The sequence below is a fragment of the Oncorhynchus tshawytscha genome, linkage group LG07 (assembly GCF_018296145.1).
Source record: "Oncorhynchus tshawytscha isolate Ot180627B linkage group LG07, Otsh_v2.0, whole genome shotgun sequence".
Classification (NCBI taxonomy): Eukaryota; Metazoa; Chordata; class Actinopteri; order Salmoniformes; family Salmonidae; genus Oncorhynchus; species Oncorhynchus tshawytscha.
Genome location: NC_056435.1, coordinates 29383253 through 29404384, shown reverse-complemented (window position 1 = coordinate 29404384; position 21132 = coordinate 29383253). Strand labels below are relative to the sequence as shown.

At 41.6% G+C, this 21132-nt stretch overlaps 1 protein-coding gene across 9 annotated transcripts in view; it reads right to left on the bottom strand.

The window, feature by feature from the left end:
* Positions 1-3383: 3383 nt before the first annotated feature.
* The window catches only part of LOC112254339 (band 4.1-like protein 1), a 125064-nt gene continuing 107315 nt past the window's right edge, over positions 3384-21132 (bottom strand). For 5 of the 9 annotated variants that reach the window (XM_042324262.1, XM_042324261.1, XM_042324263.1 and 2 more), the window contains 11 exons: positions 20341-20418; positions 18189-19895; positions 16279-16329; positions 15370-15750; positions 13978-14109; positions 11740-11820; positions 10900-10965; positions 7529-7624; positions 7304-7384; positions 7027-7143; positions 3384-6463 (listed from right to left, as the gene is read on the bottom strand). In XM_042324262.1, the coding sequence (XP_042180196.1) occupies positions 6458-6463; positions 7027-7143; positions 7304-7384; positions 7529-7624; positions 10900-10965; positions 11740-11820; positions 13978-14109; positions 15370-15750; positions 16279-16329; positions 18189-19895; positions 20341-20418 (2796 nt within the window). In that variant the 3' untranslated portion in view covers positions 3384-6457. The remainder of the gene's footprint in view (positions 6464-7026; positions 7144-7303; positions 7385-7528; positions 7625-10899; positions 10966-11739; positions 11821-13977; positions 14110-15369; positions 15751-16278; positions 16330-18188; positions 19896-20340; positions 20419-21132) is intronic. The other 4 variants (XM_042324265.1, XM_042324267.1, XM_042324268.1 and 1 more) reach the window with 4 other exon arrangements.

The window sequence follows — 21132 nt, the reverse complement described above, 5'->3', positions numbered from 1 at the left end:
CTTTTGATACAGTTGATCATACTATACTGAGGCAGAGATTGTCAAGCACAGGTTTTTCGGAGCATACAGGTGCATGGTTTGCTAACTATCTGTCTGATAGAACTCAGTGCACTCGATTTGATGGGTTCATGTCTGTTAAATTGTCTGTCTGTAATCGTGTGCCCCAGAGCTCTGTACTTGATCCCCTCTTACTCATTATTGATAGAAATACGTAAGACAAAAATTGGCTATATGCTCAACTTCACTTTTATGCTGATGATACTGTTATTTATTGTTGTGCCTCATCTCTCACAAAAGCTTTCCAGAACTTGCAAACTGCTTTTTATTCTGTTCAACAACTCTAATGAATTTATCCTCTGCAGCAGAGGTAACTCTGGGTCTTCCTTTCCTATGGCGGTCCTCATGAGAGGCAGTTTCATCATAGCGCTTGATGGTTTTTGCGACCGTACTTGAAGAAACTTTAAAAGTTCTTGAAATTCTCTGTATTGACTGACCTTCATGTCTTAAAGAAATGATGGACTGTTGTTTCTCTTTGCTTATTTTAGCTGTTCTTGCCATTATATGGACTTGGTTTTTTACCGAATAAGGCGATCTTCTGTGTACCACACTTACCTTGTCACAAGACAACTAATTGGCTCAAACGCATTAAGAAGGAAAGAAATTCCACAAATGTACTTTTAACAAGGCACACCTGTTAATTGAAATGCATTCCAGGTGACTACGTCATGAAGCTAGTTGAGAGAATGCCAAAAGTGTGCAAAGCTGTCATCAAGGCAAAGGGTGGCTACTTTGAAGAATCTCAAATATAAAATATGTTTAGATTTGTTTAACACCTTTTTGGTTACTACATGATTCCATATGTGTTATTTCGTAGTTTTCATGTCTTCACTATTACTTTACAATGTAGAAAACAGTAAAATAAAGAAAAACCCTTGAATGAGTTGGTATGTCCAAACTTTTGACTGGTACTGTATATATTAAAAAATATATATATTTATATGGGGGATTGTAAATGATGCAGACAATTACATTGATGGAAGCCACTATCTTTCTGCAATATTAAAGCAAATTTACCCCCCTCAACAACAACAAAATAATTAATAAATACAAAATCAACAACCAATTTGACAGAGATTGATGAAGGTTTAAAAGAATGATGGGCAAATATTGTACAATCCCGGTGTGCAAAGCTCTTAAAGACTTATCCAGAAAGACTCACAGCTGGCATTTCTGCCAATGTTGATTCTAACATGTATTCATTCAAGGGTATAAATACTCATGTAAATAAGATATTTCTGTATTCCATTTTCAAGAAATTTGCTAACATTTCTAAAAACATATTTTCACTTTGCCATTATGTGTGTGTGTGTGTGTGTGTAGATGAGTGAGGTAAAAATGTGTTTTAATCCATTATGAATTCAGGCTGTAACACAGCATGTGGAATAAGTCAAAGGGTATGAATACATTCTGAAGACACTTCACATATGGTCTGCATTCCATAATGATTCAAATAGACTAATACGCTAATTATTGTACTATTTATTTTAGCCTGATTTCATCCACTCAGGAACAACCAAACGAACGTGACCGAGGAAAGAAATGTAAACTAATGATGGAATGGAATGATGCAAAATGTAGGGAAACCAACACTAAAGTGACAGTTATAAATGTATGGGGGTATAAGAGACAGTAGCTACCGATAGTGGCTAATATTCAACATGACACAGTGAAACGTCCAGGCATATAATTAAAATAGTTAGAAAATCAGAAATCAACTCGGTAGGTTTTGTCGCTATACTATCATGGCTACAGAAGTACAGCATATAGCTCGGGTCTCCAAATTTAATCCCTGCAAGGTATAAGGCCAGCATTTTATAAACTTCACTGTGAAAAAGGTGATATGTTGATATGCATCAGTTTGCTGCCATACGATTGGTTTCACATTTGACTCCAGTGATCATCAGATAAAATAGATCTAAAACAATTGTCACTGCAGAGGTCACTAGTGGATCTTAAGTTAAATGCAAACAAAACACATTTTTTTTTATAGGTCCCATGACCCAGATTGAAATGAATTTGTAATGAATAGTTCCTTCCTACAAATATCTTGGTATCTGGCTTGATGACAAACTGTCATTTCAAAAAAAACATTTCACTGAGCTGGTGAAGAAGATGAAGTTCAAGGTTCGGTTTATTTGACAGAAACAAAGCATGGTTGACTTTTGGTAATAGGAAGGACATTGTCCAGGCCGCTTTTATGTCAATCAATCAATCAAATGTATTTATAAAGCCATTTTTACATCAGCAGATGTCACAAAGTGCTTATACAGAAACCCAGCCTAAAACCGCAAACAGCAAGCAATGCATGTCTATCTTAGATTATGGGGATATTATCTATATGAAGCAGAATCTACACTTCAACCACTAGATGCAGTTTTCCATTGTGCCCTTAGGTTTATTACTGGTGATGGTTATAGAGCTCACCATTGTGTTTTGTATTTTTTTTAAAAGAGGTTGGGCCTCTTTGTATGTATAGAGAGAGCAACATTTTTCTTGTGTATCTACAAAGCACTCAGGCAGAAACATACGATTTACCTATCATTAATTCAATTTAGACTGACAAATTAACAATCCCGGACTCAGAATTGGAAAACACTGGAGGCCCCTTCGGTCTCCACAGAGTTGGGGATAGCTGATTTTAGTTTTTGTTGCACTCTTTGTGTGGAACAACTTACAGAGCTCTCTGAAATGAGATGTTCTGGTCCCCCTTTGTCAGTTCAGAGTAGTGATCGGAGACCTCTGTGTTGATAAATGTGTCTGTCAAGATCAGAATCTGTAGACACACCTCTACCACGCCTTCATTTCGTTGATCTCCACCTCAAACGAATAGCGGGCGAATAGCATGCTCTCCTCAAGCTTAAGTTCAAGGTCAGAATACTCTTCGATAGAAAAGTGTAAAGAAAGGGAAAAGTCCATAAAAAGGGAATTACGTAACATTTATGAAGGGCTTAATTAACTCGGTTCAGAATTCCCCCCTTAGAGCCTAGATTGTATATATAAAGAGTTAGAGATGTCCAATGACAGTCAAAATGTTCAAAATACAAAGCAACAATAGAACAACTGGCACGTGGCAGTAATAGTAGAACTATAACCATTAAGCGATATTTGAATCAATTTGAGGAGAATGATGATTATGCTTGACTGAGTATTGTCCTTCTGTAATCTTATTCCCAATTGCAATTCTCTTAAGGGCCACAAGATGGCAATGCAGGATTCCGAACAAACTAAATGTAAATGCCTAACGTCTCAAGCCCTTTACCGGTTTCCATAACATGGTCTTGCAGCATTTGTCTTCCTCATGAAAATCGCAGAGACAATGTGAATAGCATTGAGACATTTATTTATTTACGTATGTATGTTTTCCATTTAGACTGAACGCAAATACAGCAAACACACACCACCAAGCACTAGGGGGAATGTAGAACAAACAGGTTGAGGTGAATTGAAGGGTGGAAGAAGAAGAGTGGGATGGACAGTGCCTCATGTGAGCCTATGGAATCAGCCAGTTAGTTCTGTCATGTTGGGGCCTGTGATTGTTTGTCATCTTTCTGCTCTTCAATATATTTTTGTTCCAATTCATATTATTACTACCACTGAAACAGTGTATCATAGCTAATCTATAGTATTAACCAGTTCTTCTAAGAAGAGGTCATGACCTCAACACCACATGGAGAGTGGATGGCTGAAATGTCAGTAGATCACACAGCTAGGCTAAATAATTACTTCCATGGTTTCAGTATAACAAGTGCACTGTATTAGCACGTACACTTAGTCTGTAATCGTAACATTGCACATTTGTGAATTCTCCATTACAAAATGCGCACAACCTCATACCACTCTTCCAGTATATTTGTAACTAAATGCACACATAGAAGTATTTATGTTCATACATACAATATCCACCCTTCAAAACAGCACATCAAGATATACAGAGCAACTTCTTTCTCAATGGCTATACTGTACAGCAAGTAATCATTTTCAGAGGTGTGTGTCCAGTATAGAGAAAACACACATTCCTAACAATATCATTGCTGCCTATCACTTGCAAGCAAGTGCCTTAACATGAATCCAGTGTCATTTGACCAGATAAAATGAAATAAAATATACAAAATAACTGTTAGGGACTCTGTTCACAGCGACTGAACTCTACAGCAGATAAGACAAGGTCCGAAGGATCTTCTCCGTTACTTCAGGGTGAAGTGAGAGTGGAGTAACTATGCCAAGCACGGTAACAAAGCCATGGGAACACGGTGGCAGAACTCAACTTTAGATTCAACTCCATCTTGGAACGGTTTTGGTAGTGCTTTTTATATGCATAAGAGCTCACAGTTCTCTTTTAAATAGATTGATAATGGATTACAATAGCGAGGTGGCTACAAAAAGAGACGGTTATTGCAAGTCTCACAAGCAGTTAAGATTGACCGCTGTAATAAACAATATCATATACTGTAGGAGATGAGAGCAGAGCGGCACACCATAAAATGAATCGGGTTCTCCTCGGTAATATTTTCAAAGTTAGTCCGCACAGGAAACAATGCATAGTATTTATTCAACAGTTTGTTCCAGCATATTGTTTTTGTTGATTTTTCAGACTGACTGACTGATGAATGTATACGCAGCTGTTGAATATAGCTTTAGAGTTATTATCCAGAGAGTATACAGATTTGGCCAGGCAGGGCTACGGACGCCTTTGCTAGGTGTTCTGGAACAGGTTCACCGCCTGTCTATCTGTCGAAGGTGATGGGAGTTTGGCCTTAAAACGTGTCACACTATGAATCCAGGCTTTGTCTGTGAAGGTAACAGAAAAAAGAATCCCACACTTAATAATCATTTTTAGGGAAGGCAAGAAACCCGCCGGCTCACATTCACCACCACTCTTATAAATACAAATGTTGAACTCACACACCATAACTTAAAAACAAAAGTTTAAAAAAAATCCAAATCAAACATATCCTCACACTTCATAAAATTAGATACTGTAAAACATTATATTAAAACTGCTCATTTGACCAGACTATAGCTTTGTCTCAAATGACACCCTTTTCCCTGTAGAGTGTACTAGTTTTGACCAAAGTAGTGCACTACATGGGGAAATGGGTATGATTTGACTTTTGCCCTACGCGACCAGCATTTGCGACTAAAAGTATAACAGTATGATGAGTGAAGGAGAACAGGATGAGCAGAGGAGCACAGAAGGGGGTGTGGAAGGATTCTGTTTGTTACAATCCAGAGAACGAGCGTCAGAGCCTGGAGCAGTAACGCACCCGGAATGTCAAGCGGAGTCCCAACTCATAGTCTCTTGATGTTGTAGAAGTGTCTGTCCACGTATTTCTTCCGTTGACTCTCCTATCAGTATAGGCCCGTCAGCTTTGTTTGACATGCAGTGTCTACACGCCGCAGAAGTATATTCCACAGAATCCTCCTTGAGCACTTCCCGTGGACGTCAGTTCCACGACAGCTCTGTATCGTATCGTTCATTCCCTCGACTACTTAGAATCATGCATGTGAGTATGAGATGCTAAATCGACACATTTGATTTTTATTTTCAGAAGATAAGCAAACACTGGACTTTAAATTAGATCGTTCTATTGTTAAAAATGTTTAAAAAGCTAGTAAGACAGCTGTTGACTATATATGTGTCACGCTGGTGACAACAAGCATTAAAGGCTGACCCTCACTACTGGCCCCTGCAGAGCACCCCTTCCTCACACTCCACTCACCCAGTCCCCATGCTTCATGCATGATGTCAGCACAGAGCAGGCATCTCCATGGTGACCATATATAACAGCAATTTGTGGGGGTGGGCTATTGAGTTCCTTAAGAATAAATGACCAGTACTTACAGGTAAGTCAATGTGTTCTGGGGAAATGTCGATCCGTTTTTTTTGTGGATTACATCGTTTTGTGGATTACATTTAATTGAACTATGCTGATCAGGGGTGATGAACCATTAACATGCCATTATGTTTGTACTGTACATACAGAGTCTGTCTGGGGATGTAAAATACCAGAACCATTATACTGATCTCTCACAGATCCCAGAGCTAAACAGCCCTATTCGCGCACAGACACACGCAATTAAGATCCTACACCTGTAGCCCTATTCTTTACAAACCATGAGTCAGTCCTCATGGGGGTCTACTGTACAAACACCGGGCATTTTCTAGGGCATTTTCCAGAGGAAGAGTGGTTGGTGGGTGAGGATGGGTCAGAGGCGGCGTCACAGTCGGTTCTGGCTAAAGGGACAGGAGAGGAGACGGAAATTATTTCAAGGAGAGCTGTCTATTGTATTGTAGTATACACTGTGGGTAGGTTACTGTAGTCCTCTTGCAACGGTGGAGTGGGAGTCAGGGAGTTGATGGGCTCCTGTCCCCACTCCCAGGAACCACCATGGGTTATCAGGACTGAAACAGAGAGAGAACACAAACACAGCTCTGTGAAACTGACACTGGGATAAACAAGGTGGTTTAAACGCAAGTCGAGGTTTGTCGTCATTAATCTTTCCCTAGAGGCAGAACTGAACGATTTCCACTAGATGGGCCAGCTGCAAAGTTAAAATTGCCCATTTCGTAAAAATGTTGGTCTAAATTTAAGGTTAGGGTACGGCATTAGGGTTAGCAGTGTGGTTAAGGTTATGGTTAGGTTTAAATCTGATTTTATGACTTTGTGGCTTTGCCAGTTAGTGACCACTCTACAGAGTTGCTTGCAGTGCAAGAATCATGACAATAGATTGCAACCTGCATTTTAAACAACGTGATTGACTTCCATGTCCAACATACTGTATGCGTGAGCTATGGCATATTTAAAGCCACCTATAGCCTGTATAGCATACATTCACAAATAAATGCATACACGCACACACACACACACACACACACACAAACACACTGTCTATCACTATCTCCCTACTTATCGAGGCAATACTATGGTGTCTTGACAGTGATGTTTACATTGCAGCTCCACATACCTCCGATTTTCTATGTTGCTCCTCAGTGGGAGACTCTGTTTCCCTGACAACCACTGCTTTTGTCACCAGCATGTCGGGGTGTTGCTGCTTGGCCTCCTGTATCGCCATGGCAAGGGCCTGTGTGATAAAGGTCACTGTTCCCATTAAATGGACACTATTAATTTGCACTCAATCTACAATATTAGTGTCTTTGAGTGTCCATGAAAGATGCCATACAAATGACATGCATTTCTACAGTGCTTCTAACTTAGTAACGGCTGTGACTGTTGTTCCTCACCTGATGCTGGTCCACGTCATCATCTCCCGTGATGATGATCCTTTTCTCAATCCGGGTCTCGGAGTAGCCACCTTTCACTGTCTGAAACACAACACACACACACAGTCAACATCAATCAGATCAGATAATAATTGTGTCCTTTCATAGCTCTATAGTGTATATTAAGTGAAGAGGAAGTGTCAATAACTTTTTTTTAAAGGTCGCAGAGGAGACACGAGGGGTTACCTTGGTAACTTGAGTTGTGGTTGCTGAGGTGACATTGTCGGCGGTGACAGTCAGCGGGGACACTACGGCCTCTCTCCCCAGGGTGGCCGCCTTCACCTGCAGCACGGTCATTAGGAGAAAGAAGGGTCACTTACATTATCAGCACAGCTGCTACAAACACACACACACATCCAGTGGTTAAATTGAACCGGAGCAAGGGTCAAAGAGAGCCAGATGGAGCCTAGTTCCAGCACCTTATGGGTCCAACAAGGATTTTTGATTTAATTTATTAGAACCCCCATTAACTGACACATAATGAAAAATACATTACAGACAAAAGAATTGACAATTTAAATACATTTAATAAACATTAACATGAAGTGTGTGTGTGCGCGCATCTATCAGTTAGTACATACACACAACAAGTACTGTAGGTCACATGGACGTTTTGCCATGAGGTGTTGCTTTATTTGTACTTAGTCCAACAAAATAAATCCAACAGTTTGCATAGAGCAGGCAGCAAGCTGATAGGCTGCTTTACCACTCTTGGATAGCGGAATGACTTTAGCTTCCCTCCAGGCCTGAGGACAACAATTTTCCTCTATTCTCCGATTAAATATATGTCATGACGTTCAGTTCTCAAGTTCTATGTTTTGGAGAATGTGTAAACAGTCGATGGAGTAGCCAGCTACAACCCGGTCCATTTTGTTTCATGTTGTGACCTCATGAAAGACAATACAGCCACATTACCATACCTCTGTTTATACAGGAGCCTCCGTTATGAGGTTTGCATCTAATTATTGTATAAAATGAATGAGTAAAGATGAAACTATTTGTGAAATTATGTAAGGTGATGTTGAACCGTTAATGTGAGAGTTTAACTAAGTCATTGGCCCACCCCCGTGAGCACAGACATGATCTGGCGTCATGGGACAACCCTTTTCTACTGTTACGAATAAAACCCCCACCTGAAGAAACCCCTTCAGACCATGCATACCTCGGTCAGCTGAGGGAGCGAAGGTTGAGTAGAGACCACAAAAACCTCAGTATAAGCTAAGGTTGTAATGATTGTTGAAACTCTGAGACTATCGATTCCAACAGAATAAGAGCAAATTTTCGATACTAATTACTAGTCTAAAGCGAGAAATCGACCTGAAATGCGAAGACCAACAACTGCCGCAACATCTATTCTACAAGAACATTTCTGAATGTTACTCTGAAGTACCCAGTCTAACCACAAAAGACTTCATGGAAGAGAGAGACGATCAGATGAACTTTCCAACAGAAAGACGGACGATTCCAACAGAGATCACAACGACACACTGAGCGTAAATATATATTGATTGCAGTTATTCCCAAATGAGTGAGCGTTCATGTGCAAAGGATTAGCATTTCAGTTAATATAATTATCAACTGTGTAGTGACTCTCGTCTTTCCCGCCCTTCTTAGTCCACACCCACTTCCCTTTGTCTAGCAAGCCGTCATATCGGCTCAGCCCACTAGGGAACCTCCCCTATCATTTCCTTGTAACCATATCTACTGTTTTTTGTTTACATTTACACGATTAGTTTTATCACGTAATAATAATTACAGAGAATTGATTTGATAAAATAACCGTCTTCAATTTAATGATGCCAAAGACACGACAGATATGACATATAGGAGTGGCTTTGGAGTCAGCTACCATCCTCAGTAGCTCTCCATCTAAGTTGTTAATGCCAGGATGTTTGTCATTATTGATCAATGACAGTAATGTTTCCACCTCGCACACACTAACTTCACAAAAATATCCAATTCAAACTTGCAATGCTTTTCTTTCATTATTTAGTTTTTTTATGCACGAGTGCGATGGCTCACTGTTCGTTGTTGGCATTTCCTGCCTAAGTTTGCTCACTTTGTCAATTGAGTAATCATTAAAATAACTGGCAACATCAAATCGTTTTGTGATGAATAAGCCATCTGATTTGATGAAAGACGGAGTTGAAATTGTATTTGTATAAATTTAATAGAAAGTACTCCAAAGTTTTTAAAATATAATTTATCTTGGCTTCATAATACAGTGTCTTATTTTTTGTCGTTGTGTTCAGTCACATCATTTCTCAATTTGCAGTAAGTCAGCAAGTAAGATGTTTTTTAAATTCCTCATCAATCCATGGAGCCGTAACAGATCTAACAGTCAGTTTCTTAACAGGTGCATGTTTATCAATAATTGGAAGAAGCAATTTCATAAATGCATCAACTGCACCGTCTGGATGCAGATCATCATCCACATAAGAGTCGCAGCAAAATCTTTTGTGTGATCTCTTATGCACTATTTTAGGCCCAGGTTTTAGAAGTTTGGCTTTCCTGGATATAGCCACTATATTGTGATCACTGCATCCTAAGCGTGCAATTTTAGAACAAAGTTCTTCACGTGTGGATGACCTTGTTCTTGTAGTGTTTGTAAACACCCTGGCAGGTTGATTAATAACCTGAATCAGATTACAGGAACTGGTTACAGTAAGAAGCTTCTTCTTAAGTGAACAACTTGATGAAAACCTGTTAATATTCAGGCCCCCAAGTAAGTAGACCTCTCGGTTGACATCACATACACTATCAAGCATTTTACACATATTATGTAGATACTGACTGTTAGTACTTAGTGGCCTATAGCAACACCCCAAAAAGAAAAGGCTTTAGATATGCCAGATGAACCTGCAACCACAACACTTGACATAAGATCTTCTCTACGCACATACAGCAACACCTCCCTATTTGCATCCCTGTCTCTTCTATACATGTTATATCCATGTATAGCTACTGCTGTATCATCAAATGAATTATCTGATGTTGGCAAGTTATTGATTTCATTAACCTTTCTAAGGCTACATATAGGAGTAGGATAAAAAGTAGAATAGAGTACTAACCCTCCCCCTAGAATGGTAATACATTATACAGCAGTTAGCATTACCCTAGACACTTTCCTAACCCTAGCCCTAACCTTATCTTCATCTCCACACCCTGGTTCAACACTAACCCTAGCAATACCCTAACCTTGTCTCTGCCACCTACAAAGTCCCAATTTAAACCCTGCACACACACACACACACACACACACACACACACACACACACACACACACACTATGGTGCTGGTTCAAGGTATAGTCCAGCCAAAATACAACTGCATCTTTACCCACTTCTCTCTACATGACAACATACAGTGAATCACAGACACCGCTTCAATTCAACAACAAACAAGAGCATTGTTTCATGGGAACCTTTATCACTGCGTCAGCTACAATTAATCAAGCGCTACAGTATAGGACTAAATGTCTGGAGTCAGAGTACAGTAGCATAGTTTATTGAGTAAGATAAGGGGGTGGAGGATGGTAAGGTGAATTATGTACTTACATGGGAGCCATTTTCTATACTGGGGAGAGGAACTTCCTTCCTACTGCCAACTTCCTGGTTCTGGTTCTGGGATAACAGGAAGGATGAGGGAGGGAGGAAAGAAAATGTCACTTAGATGAAGGGATGAAGTCATCATGTTCATGATGATTCAACTAATCAGGGAGAAGAGCAATGTGTCCATATGGGAACAAGCAGTCCACAAAACCTGATCACCATATTGCATGCAGCTACCATGACCGTAGTGAATCAGAAGCAAGGTATTAGGATGAATTTATAAAGCAACTTATAAGCCAATAGGCAGCCAAGCAGGAGCGTACCAACTACTGAAGTTCAACCCAACAGATCCTCCTGTCATTATCATTGCAGCATGTTTGTTGGCACTGTGATACAAACTGGAGCTTATTTAAATATTAAGTGCCATAGATAACCAAAGCCAATTATGTGGTAGCAGTATGACATGTTGTAAACATGTGACTATGCACAATTTATAAGGGGGAGAAGTCTTTATAGCAAGCCTATTTTAAAAGGATGCACATGCAAAAATTGTGAGGCAATATCATATTAAGGCAGAAAACTAAACAATCTGGCAAAATATATTCTCTAAATGTGCAGCCCATTATTTGCACATGCAAAACCTGTCATGGAAGATTTGAGTGATTCTCTATACCCTTATCCCCCATGAGCACCATATTTACACCAGTCCAGTTCCTTTCAAATCCACCAGGGGGATTGAATTAGTGTGCAGTTCAGGGAGAAGGGTAGTGAATCAGACTGCAGACAGAGCTTGCATAGCATAGCCTTCAAGCCTTTCCGCTATTGTCAATAGTGTATGATACATACCAGGTCGCCCTCTGGTGGCTCAGCCATGTCAGTGCTGCTGGAGACCTTTGTCTCGTTACAGTTGATGTCAGCCTCCATTTGCTGCAGACACACACACACACAAAACGCTACTGTATTTTTGCTTACTCCAAATCAAGAGCACATCTGCCAAAGAGGCTCAACACACGAGACATGGCTATTTGTCATCTAGAAGACTATGTACCTACACGTAGTGTACAAAACATGAAGAACACCTTCCTGATATTGTGTTGCGCGCTGAAGCGTTGCAGTTCTGGACACAACCTGGTGCACCTGGAACCTACTACAATACCCCGTTCAAAGGCGCTTAAATATTTTGTCTTGCCCATCCACCCTCTGAATGACACAGACATACAATCCATGTCTCAATTGTCTCAAGCCTTAAGCATGTTCTTTAACCCGTCTCCTCCCCTTCATCTACACGACTGAAGTGGATTTAACAAGTGACATCAATAAGGGATCATAGCTTTCACCTGTTCAGTCTATGTCATGGAAAGAGCAGGTCTTCCTAATGTTTTGTACACTCAGTGTATTCAAGGTCAATCAATTTCTCTGCTCAACACACACTGACTTGAGTTTTCACTTCAAAGAAACCCGCTCCAACACAGCTCATCCTCATCATTATATGAATGACACACCAGAGGCAGCAATTACATTTTAATCAGGCACCTGTGGGACTGACACAGCTCCATGCTCTGCCTTTAGAGATGAATGGAACTCCCGCATGCTTTCATAATTCTCTTTAATGTCCTGTCAATACTTTAATCCCTGTATAACAACGTTATTAAAGTCCCAATGGATTAAAAAACATGATTTGATTTTGGCCTTCCATGGTGACATCACCATGCGGTAAATGTGTTAATTGACCAATAACAAAGAGAGTTCCAAACCTCTCTGTAAATAACAGCTCATTTTCAGTTTTCCCCTTCCTACTCAGACCACTCCCAGACAGTCCTAGCAAAATCCTTGCTTGAGAAATTGCCATTTGCTAAGAAGCTATTTTTGTTTACTTAAAACATTCACAGTAAGGTGCTTAGTTGTTACCCAGAAATGATTTGATATTGAGATTTTTTTTAAATGGCTCCATTGGACCTTTAACTCCCTGTGGTCGTGAGAATATGTCACTCAATCGAATCAAGAGCTGCAGTACAGCAGAGCTACGGAGAGAAAATGTCTCATCTATATTAGGATTATATGCTTCCTCTTTAAATGACTAATTACATTTCCCTCTGTTTACAAAAATATCAAACTATATTGGTGGGGTAAAAATGAACCTAGAAATGGTCTTATTCACCATAAGACAGTGTTTCCATTTCCTGCTGAAGATCATTTCAGATGCCTTCTGGTCAAACTGTAGGGCCACTCTGCTACATTTGTCATTTGATCATTAGTATGCACTAGCACTGGTAACACTAATCTGCACTGGTACCAAAGTGACTTTTATCAACTGGATGCAAGGATTTCCTTTGTGTTGTCGTAGGAATGCTGCATTATCTCACCAACCCCCTTGTCACACCTCTGGGTAGCAGAGGTTCTGTTGCGATAACATCCTTTAAGTCTGATATCACTTTGTAATGCTATTGTTCAACACCTCAAAATGTTGAATCCAAACTGAGACCTTGTTAAAAAAGGGGCCTCGGATTCATTGTCTCTTTCTCTTTTGTTCCTGACCTGCGCTGGTGAGATTCATGTGCTCTCTCGCTCTTTCTTTCTCTCTCCACCTCATGGACTCTTGGGGCATGCCCTTTCAGGCTATGACTTCTCCCACTCTCTCCCGCTCTGATCAATCCGATAATAATGCCGTGTAATGAGTGTCAAAGCTTTGTAACTTAAGTTTATGCCTTGTATGTGATTTCAGTCATTTTACAATGTTAATTCAATTAAGAATTCCATTCTCAGACCTTTCTCGATTGCCTATTACTGTATCGCATCTGTAGTCTCTTGCATATTGGAAACATATTTTTATGGAGTCAGAAAACTTTTTAAATAGGCTAATTGTATAGTCCCGGATCGCATGTGAGGCATATATGATCAATATTACAACACAAAACTGATAGCACTTATCTGGTATGTGCTTCAGACAACTCATCTGTCATGTTTATTGTCAAAGAACTTGGCTAGAGCACAAACAGATTTGACTGCTTTACAAGGCTAAATCATCAAACATCAAAACACAGAGGGACATGAGTGAGTCCATATGCATAGACTGATCTAGTGTACCTGCTCGGACATGTCCATGATGTTGGTGCTGGTGACCTCTGACCCATTGGTATGTGTCTCCATCTTAGTGTCGGCCTTCCTCAGCATCTGGGCAGCGCTAACAGCACTGGGGTCTTTCCTGGCTACTGGGGGCTGCAGCAGGAGGACACAGACAGGTACACTAAGATTTAATAGACCATAGACAGTCTATTCTTCTCCAACGTCGTCAATATTACCTGACGGTAAACAAATCTTTAACAAATGTCCTAAAATTGAGCCCCGAAGTACAGTACCAGTCAAAAGTGTGGACGCACCTACTCATTCAAGGGTTTTTCTTTATTTTTAATATTTTCTACATTGTGAAAAAAATAGTGAAGACATCAAAACGACAAAATAACACATATGGAATCACGTAGTAACCAAAAAAGTGTTAAACAAATCAAAATGCTGTATGTCATTTTCTATGTTTATATGTTGGAAATAATTGTGGGTGAATCGCTTGAAAGACACATGAAAATCCATCAAATTTGAATCTTACTTACGTGATGTCTGAATACTGTATATTCTGTCATGTACGTGCTGTGGCCTTGACGTGTTACTGACCGTGCTTATCCTTAGTTCAACTACAATACATTTCTTATTCAAAAACTACAATACTGTTCAAACAGACAATGAAGCAATACAAGCATAGTCATACACTGCAGTATCAATTGGTGATTGTACATCACTTCATTTCAGACCAAACATTTAGTAACGCAAGCAGGACTGACAATGGAAGGGAAAATACCAGAGAACATACACATTTCACAATAATCTGAAACAACGAAAACAGCAAATGGACAAACCATAGGAAAATAAATAAACAAAAACCAAAAGACTAAGCAAAAATATAACAAATAATTGTATAACATGTAAACATAAAATTAAAACATCAACAACAACAAAAAATGGCAACTGAAAATGCTCCAACAGAAAAGGTGACTGGTGATTTCATTAAAGGAATGACGTTATCTACTTCCCCAGAGTCCGATGAACTCATGGATACCATTTTTACGTCTCTGCATCTAGTATGAAGGAAGCTAGGGGTAGTTTCGCGAGCTAACGCTAACTAGCGTAAGCGTAATGACTGGAAGTCGATGGTATGTACTAGCGTGCTAGCAGTTACCATGGTCTTCCTGTCATTTCACTATCCCTAGTTAGCAATTGCACTAACGCTATTTAGCAACGTCCTTCAAACTGCATGCAGAGACATAACAATGGCATCCACGAGTCCATCTGACTCTGGGGAAGTAGATAAAGGGCTTCATTGAAAAAAATAATGAAGTTTCCCTTTAAGGGCAGGATTTGCTCTCAGAAGCAGGAGGGAGGAGACAGGGAGTGGCAAGGATCAGGGATGGGGTACATTGTGTCTACCTCATGGCGCACACGATCCTCACGGTGCACAGGGGGCATCTCCTCTACAGCGGACATGTCATGGGAGCCCATGAGACGGGCCGAATAGAACCTGGAGGTCTCCTCAAAGTCGTCCCGGCCCACCTCGGGAAGCCGCTCGGGCAACCACTCCCTCTCCCCCAGCTCAGACAGGCCCTTGGAGAAATCCTCCACGCCCGTGTGGAGGTCCATGATGACGGTGAAGTCCACCTCGGCCTCCAGGCTGGACGTGGAGCTGACCGTCATGCTGGAGCACTTCCTCTCAATGCCCAACTGGGTCTCTTTCATGAAGACCACCGTGTCACGCTCGTGGTCTTCCTCCGAGGTGGAGCCCGGCCGAGGCCTCCTCTCCCAGTGTTCCCTCTGGGTGAGAGAGGGGGTTACAGAAATATGGCCGCCACAACAAAAATCACAACACACGGCCAGTCTGGCCGCAGCTCAGGGCAGGGAGTGACCATGAGAGAGGGGATGATGATGATGATGATGACAGTGGATGAATGATCCTCTAGAAGGGAATATGTCCTGGCCTGGAGGTGTGCATAAGTATTCATGTAGGATCTTTCCGAGGCCCTGATACCTATTATACATGTATATATTATCATAAAAATCGATCATAAAAATCTTCTCCAGGCATGCAATTTGCCACATCGTATATAGAGAAGAAAGGAGATAAATGGGGAAGTCTTACACAGAGGAAATTACTTTTAACATAACGGAGGATAAACGCCTGTGGCATAGTCAGGGTTCTGCCTCTATGTATGCTGCTCATATGACAGAGTTACCCATGTGTGACGGTGAGGGAGACAATGGGGAGTGAGGGACTAATTTACCACAGGGGAGAAATGGGAAAATGGTGAGGCATGTGGTTGAATTCAAAATGTAAAAAGTGACCTTGGCATCATCTACTGTATCTTCATAAATGGCAAGAGTGGAGAGAGGCTCCTGCGGAGGGAAAGCAAGGGAGGAAGGAGAGTAGCCAGAGGTTATTCCAAGCTGGAGAGACAGACTACTAGACATCAGTAGAGAGACTGGGTCTCTGCTAAAAGGCCGTTAGAACAACAAAACTGCACGTTTCTAGCATAGAAGGGCAGTTCCCCCTTCCACCTATTTGTGAGTACAAAAAAACAAGTAAGCTTACTACCAGCTTGGACAAGAGAAATTAACCCAACATGTAAAGCCAGTTGTCATACTTGGAATTAGATTAAGCTAGAGTGTCGTACAGAATGTGCTATGGACAGGTTGTACGATTTGATCGTCTCGAACAGCCGTAGCAGCATGGCAACAGTCAATCATTGGCCAAGGGCAGAATCATAGAATGCCGCAAACCACGCAGACTGAATTTCAAGGGGCTCAAATGGCCAAAGAATAGTGTTTGGTTTTCAATGACATCAAAGGCAGTTTGGGAAGTCAAAATAAGGAGGCTCGTTATGAAATAAAGGTGAAATATATTTTTTTATAACATGCTTGTGAGCCCATTCAAATTTTTTCACACCCAGTATACAGAATGGCGGTTGCTCTCACACTGCTGTTTGTCAGTTTTTGGGTGAGGCAGCTTACAAAGTGATCTCACACCTCGTTCCATGCCTGATCGTGCCAATGTGTCTTGGGCCTACACTCAGACTAAACGCAGGGAATGATTTAAGCTGTTTGATCCCAGTCCTAATTTCTAATGATTATAATTCCACTGGCAGATACATGCAAGCACCTAATGACACTAACTGTGGAATGAAAGTGGCGACTCTCTTTCTGAAAGCTAGTCTGTCTGTGTAGCTACAGTACAGCAGCCTGGGGATTGCTGCTTGAGTGCTTGTGGCCTGCCTCTTTTTTTCCACAGTCTGGGTGGGTCCTTGGCTTTACAATAATGCATATAGCATCCAATGTATGATCCTTGTAAAGCATTTTGATCTGGTTTCTAAATAATCACTAACCAATAAGGTACCGTTATTCATTTTCATGCTAATGAAGTTGATATTTTGAAGGGGGAAAAAAAAAAACATGTCAAATCACAAACTACTTACATTTACATTACGCAAACTACTTTTTTCTTTAAAAAGTATCTTTGAGGTCAGGAGATTAATGGCCGACATTTGACTGATGAGCATACTGTACAGTATATGTAACAGAGTGCCTTTATGGGTGATAATGACATGTTTCTCTCATTTTCTCATACAGTTCCTGTCACAGTCAATTGAGCTGTAAAACATGTATGAAACCATGTCTGAAGTCCATGCCTTCCTCCACATGTCAGCTTGGAAACAGCATGGAGGAGAAGTGCAAAAGAAAACTCAGCGCCATGGCAATATGCAAGAGGCTTTTTTCCCTTGCAACCCTCTGCGAAAGAGACTTGCTCGGGGGGTTAGTTGGAAGGAGCGTCACGGTTCAAATGTGAATAGAGGGGGAATAGAAGCCAAGAGCAAAAGCATGAAAAGTTGTGTTCGTCTTTTTGACAATCTCTACCATAGCCCTGTTGTGAGTTTTACAGACTTGCAAGCAGTTGTGTTTCAGGTTTGCTGTGAAGCATAAGGGTGAAGGGAGGCAGGGAGGAGTAGGGGGGCTAAACGGGGAGGATCCAAACTCATGGCAGACAAAATGCATTGATGGCGGCATCAGCCAATGAGACGCAGCCAAAAACAAGTGTCTCATAAGTTACACTCCAACCCCTTCTTCATATACAGGCACATATATATATATATGTATATTCAAGTCACTGAAAACAGGAAAATAAGAAAATGGGAGTGTACGGGTCAGTCTGAAGCTCATGCGATGCTTTTTGCTTCCAAATGACTGAAAAGCCAAGTTACCGAGTGTCTCTTCTTGGCAGCATCCAGGCCAGGCTCCCTGCTAGCATTGCGGTTGATGTTCCGGAGTATGAGTCCAGACTCTCTGGCTTTCCGTGTTTTCACTGGAGGGGCAGGAGGAGCTGTTCTGGGAATCGCTGAAGCTGGAACTGAGGCCTTAAAGCTGAGAAGGTGATGACTCTCTATGGCTTCTCGAGCCACCTGAAAGGGATCGTCACAGGCAGTGCTGCTCTGTTCCTGGACCAGCTCTTCAGTTTTAGTCTCGACTCTCGTCAAGCCTTCCAGACCCCAGAAGCTGCCCTGTACCTGTGTAGCTTCTCTGTGTGACGTGGTCGGGGAGTGAGTCTGTCTTGCTGGACTAGTGTTGGTTGTTACGAATGATGTAGGCAGGGTGAATGTTGGATGAAAGGTGGGTGCGTCATTCCGGTTGATGTCTGAGGGTCCCTCTGAGGAACCCCCTGACCATCTGTACTCTCTTCTAAAAACTCCAATCAGCTCAGACTCAGTCTCCTGGCTCCCTTTGTCGTGCTCATCTTTACAGGCCAAGCTCTTTGACCTTTCGGGTTTGAGAGGAACGATCCTTGTTATTTCTGACTGACTGCGGCCTGATAGTCTTTGAAAAGACCTTCTCTGACCCCTGACCTCTGACATGAGACCTTCCATGTCCTCCCCCCCAGAGTTACTGGCTTTTCTCTCATGGGTCTTGACCACCCTCAGTTTGACCTCTGCTATGTGTTCTTTATTGTCAGTCATGCTCCTCTCTCTACGATCAAACTCTTGAACCATTTCTGCTAAACTATCCCATTCTTTCTTATCAGGACCGTTGACAGAGCCCAGCACTTCATCTGCTGGCTGGACTTCATCGTTGATGAAGCTTTTAGCCTGGTCGTTTTCCTCACACCCTGCCGGATCATCCACAGCACTTCCCGGAGTCTCCTTGTCTTCTCCTATTGATGTAATGTGGCCCTTCTGGTTATCTTTATGCACAGCGGCAGACACCACTTTCTCCGTCCACTTTCTCCGTCCACTCGTCCCCCAACACTGGTCGTCTGGCTCCTCTCTCGTTGTACTGTCTTCAGGGTGGTCTATTAGTCCCGCCTTTGTCTTCTCTGTAGGACTATCCTCCCAGTCTGATCCCTCATGGTCTTCTTCACCATTTGAGCCGTCGCCCTCTTTCTCATAGACAAATTCTGTTGACATTCCCAGGTTTAAACTATTAGGCCTCTTCTTTTTTCTGTGTCTGTTGAGTTGATGATCCTTCTTAGAGTCTCGGAATGGGACTGGGGCTGGGGTTGATACTGGGTCTGGGTCTGAGACTATGTCATTCTTTGCACCAGAGTCATCTGCTGGAGGTACTTTCCACTGTGTATCATCATCAGAAGATTCAGTGGTTTCAGCTAATTCCACCATGAACCGGCTGTTGCTAGTCAGCCGCGGTTCAGAACATTCATCATGGGCTTCCCTTGTGGCTTTGGGCAAAGGAAAGTTATCAATATCTGTCATCATTTCTGGCCCATCCTCTCCTGTAGCCTTGATATGAATCATCTTGGCTCCTTCTCTCTCTTTTTCCAGTTCTTTCTTTCTTTCCCAAGAGATATCAGGGACTAATGGGGGAGGCGAGGTGGAAGCTTTGTTCTGTTCCTCGGCCTTCCAGTCATGGTTATGTTGATAAGTGTCTTGTTTCTCAATCAATACCCACTCCTCAGAGCCCTACATGTTGATATAGATTAAACACAGTTAGAGGTGCCAACTGAACTGTAACATAGGTTAACAGCTACAGTACAGAAATGTGTTTTTATTGTACAAATAGATCCTCTACCATCCTCCATGTAGATGGTAGGTGCATGCTCATAGACTGTAATCTGCTAATAATTTATGCTTCAATTGCTGCAATCATACATTGAAATGTTACATTTTACATCAAAAATGTATATGTTGGTTATTGCTTTTCTTAAAAGATTTTCTCAGACACAATGACTGCAGCTGGTCAGATTAAAACAGGATGCAAGGGATATCAGCTATAGCTGAGTGAGCAATATGTATATGAAATGGTACCAGGCCACAGATTCATGACAGATAAATGGCCAACTACAGTACAGTCAGTATGTTATGAGGTAAAAGTTAGAAGAGAGAGGAAGAGGAAGTGAAGAGCAACCTCTGGGGAAGTCACCAAAGTCTTCTGGAAGAAGAAGCCCTCTACAGAGAAGCTGTTTACTGGGTCCTTGCCCCCCACCTTATGGGGGGGACGAGCGTTACCCGCCAGGAGAGGTGTGGAGGGGGAAGAGAGAGGGAGGAGAACAGCTATTAGATGAGCCCCAACTGTATGGTTCTTTGTCACAGCATACTATCCAAGGTTTGGTCATTTCATGCAAAAGGGGAAAAGGAAAGTGAAGGACAGAAAGGGGGAAGAAATATTGATTCAATGGGCTAGGGAGACCAGGGATTTTCAAAAAAATACTGTACGACTCTCCTGAATCAAAGTCCTAGCTGAAATCTAAGAGCCAATCCAGATTCATCTTGAATCAAATAACGAGACATGGGCCTAGTTGGCGTCCACCTGCACATTGCGGCTCCCACATCCACATAACCAACTGAGGAGGTATTTGCAATGCAAAAATAACATTTGCAACTACATCAAAGGCTATATGATTTCCTCTGAATCGCTCCGAGTTGGACTCCTCCAGGATAGAGAGATTTCTCAGGCCACACATTGTCGTTGTTCAATCGGGACAATAGCGTCACTCCCTCAGATCTATGTAGGTGCATGACAGATGGCGTTTTCATGCCCTCAAGGAGGTCTGATGAGAATCTCTATGGCTATAATCTGATTGTTCTCAAAGAGCAGATGTGAACGCGTCGGTAGACTACATAAATACCTGGAAACAGACTGCATTGACAGAGCTACACTAGAGAGGACTATCATATTATTGTCTCTTAACAGTATAAT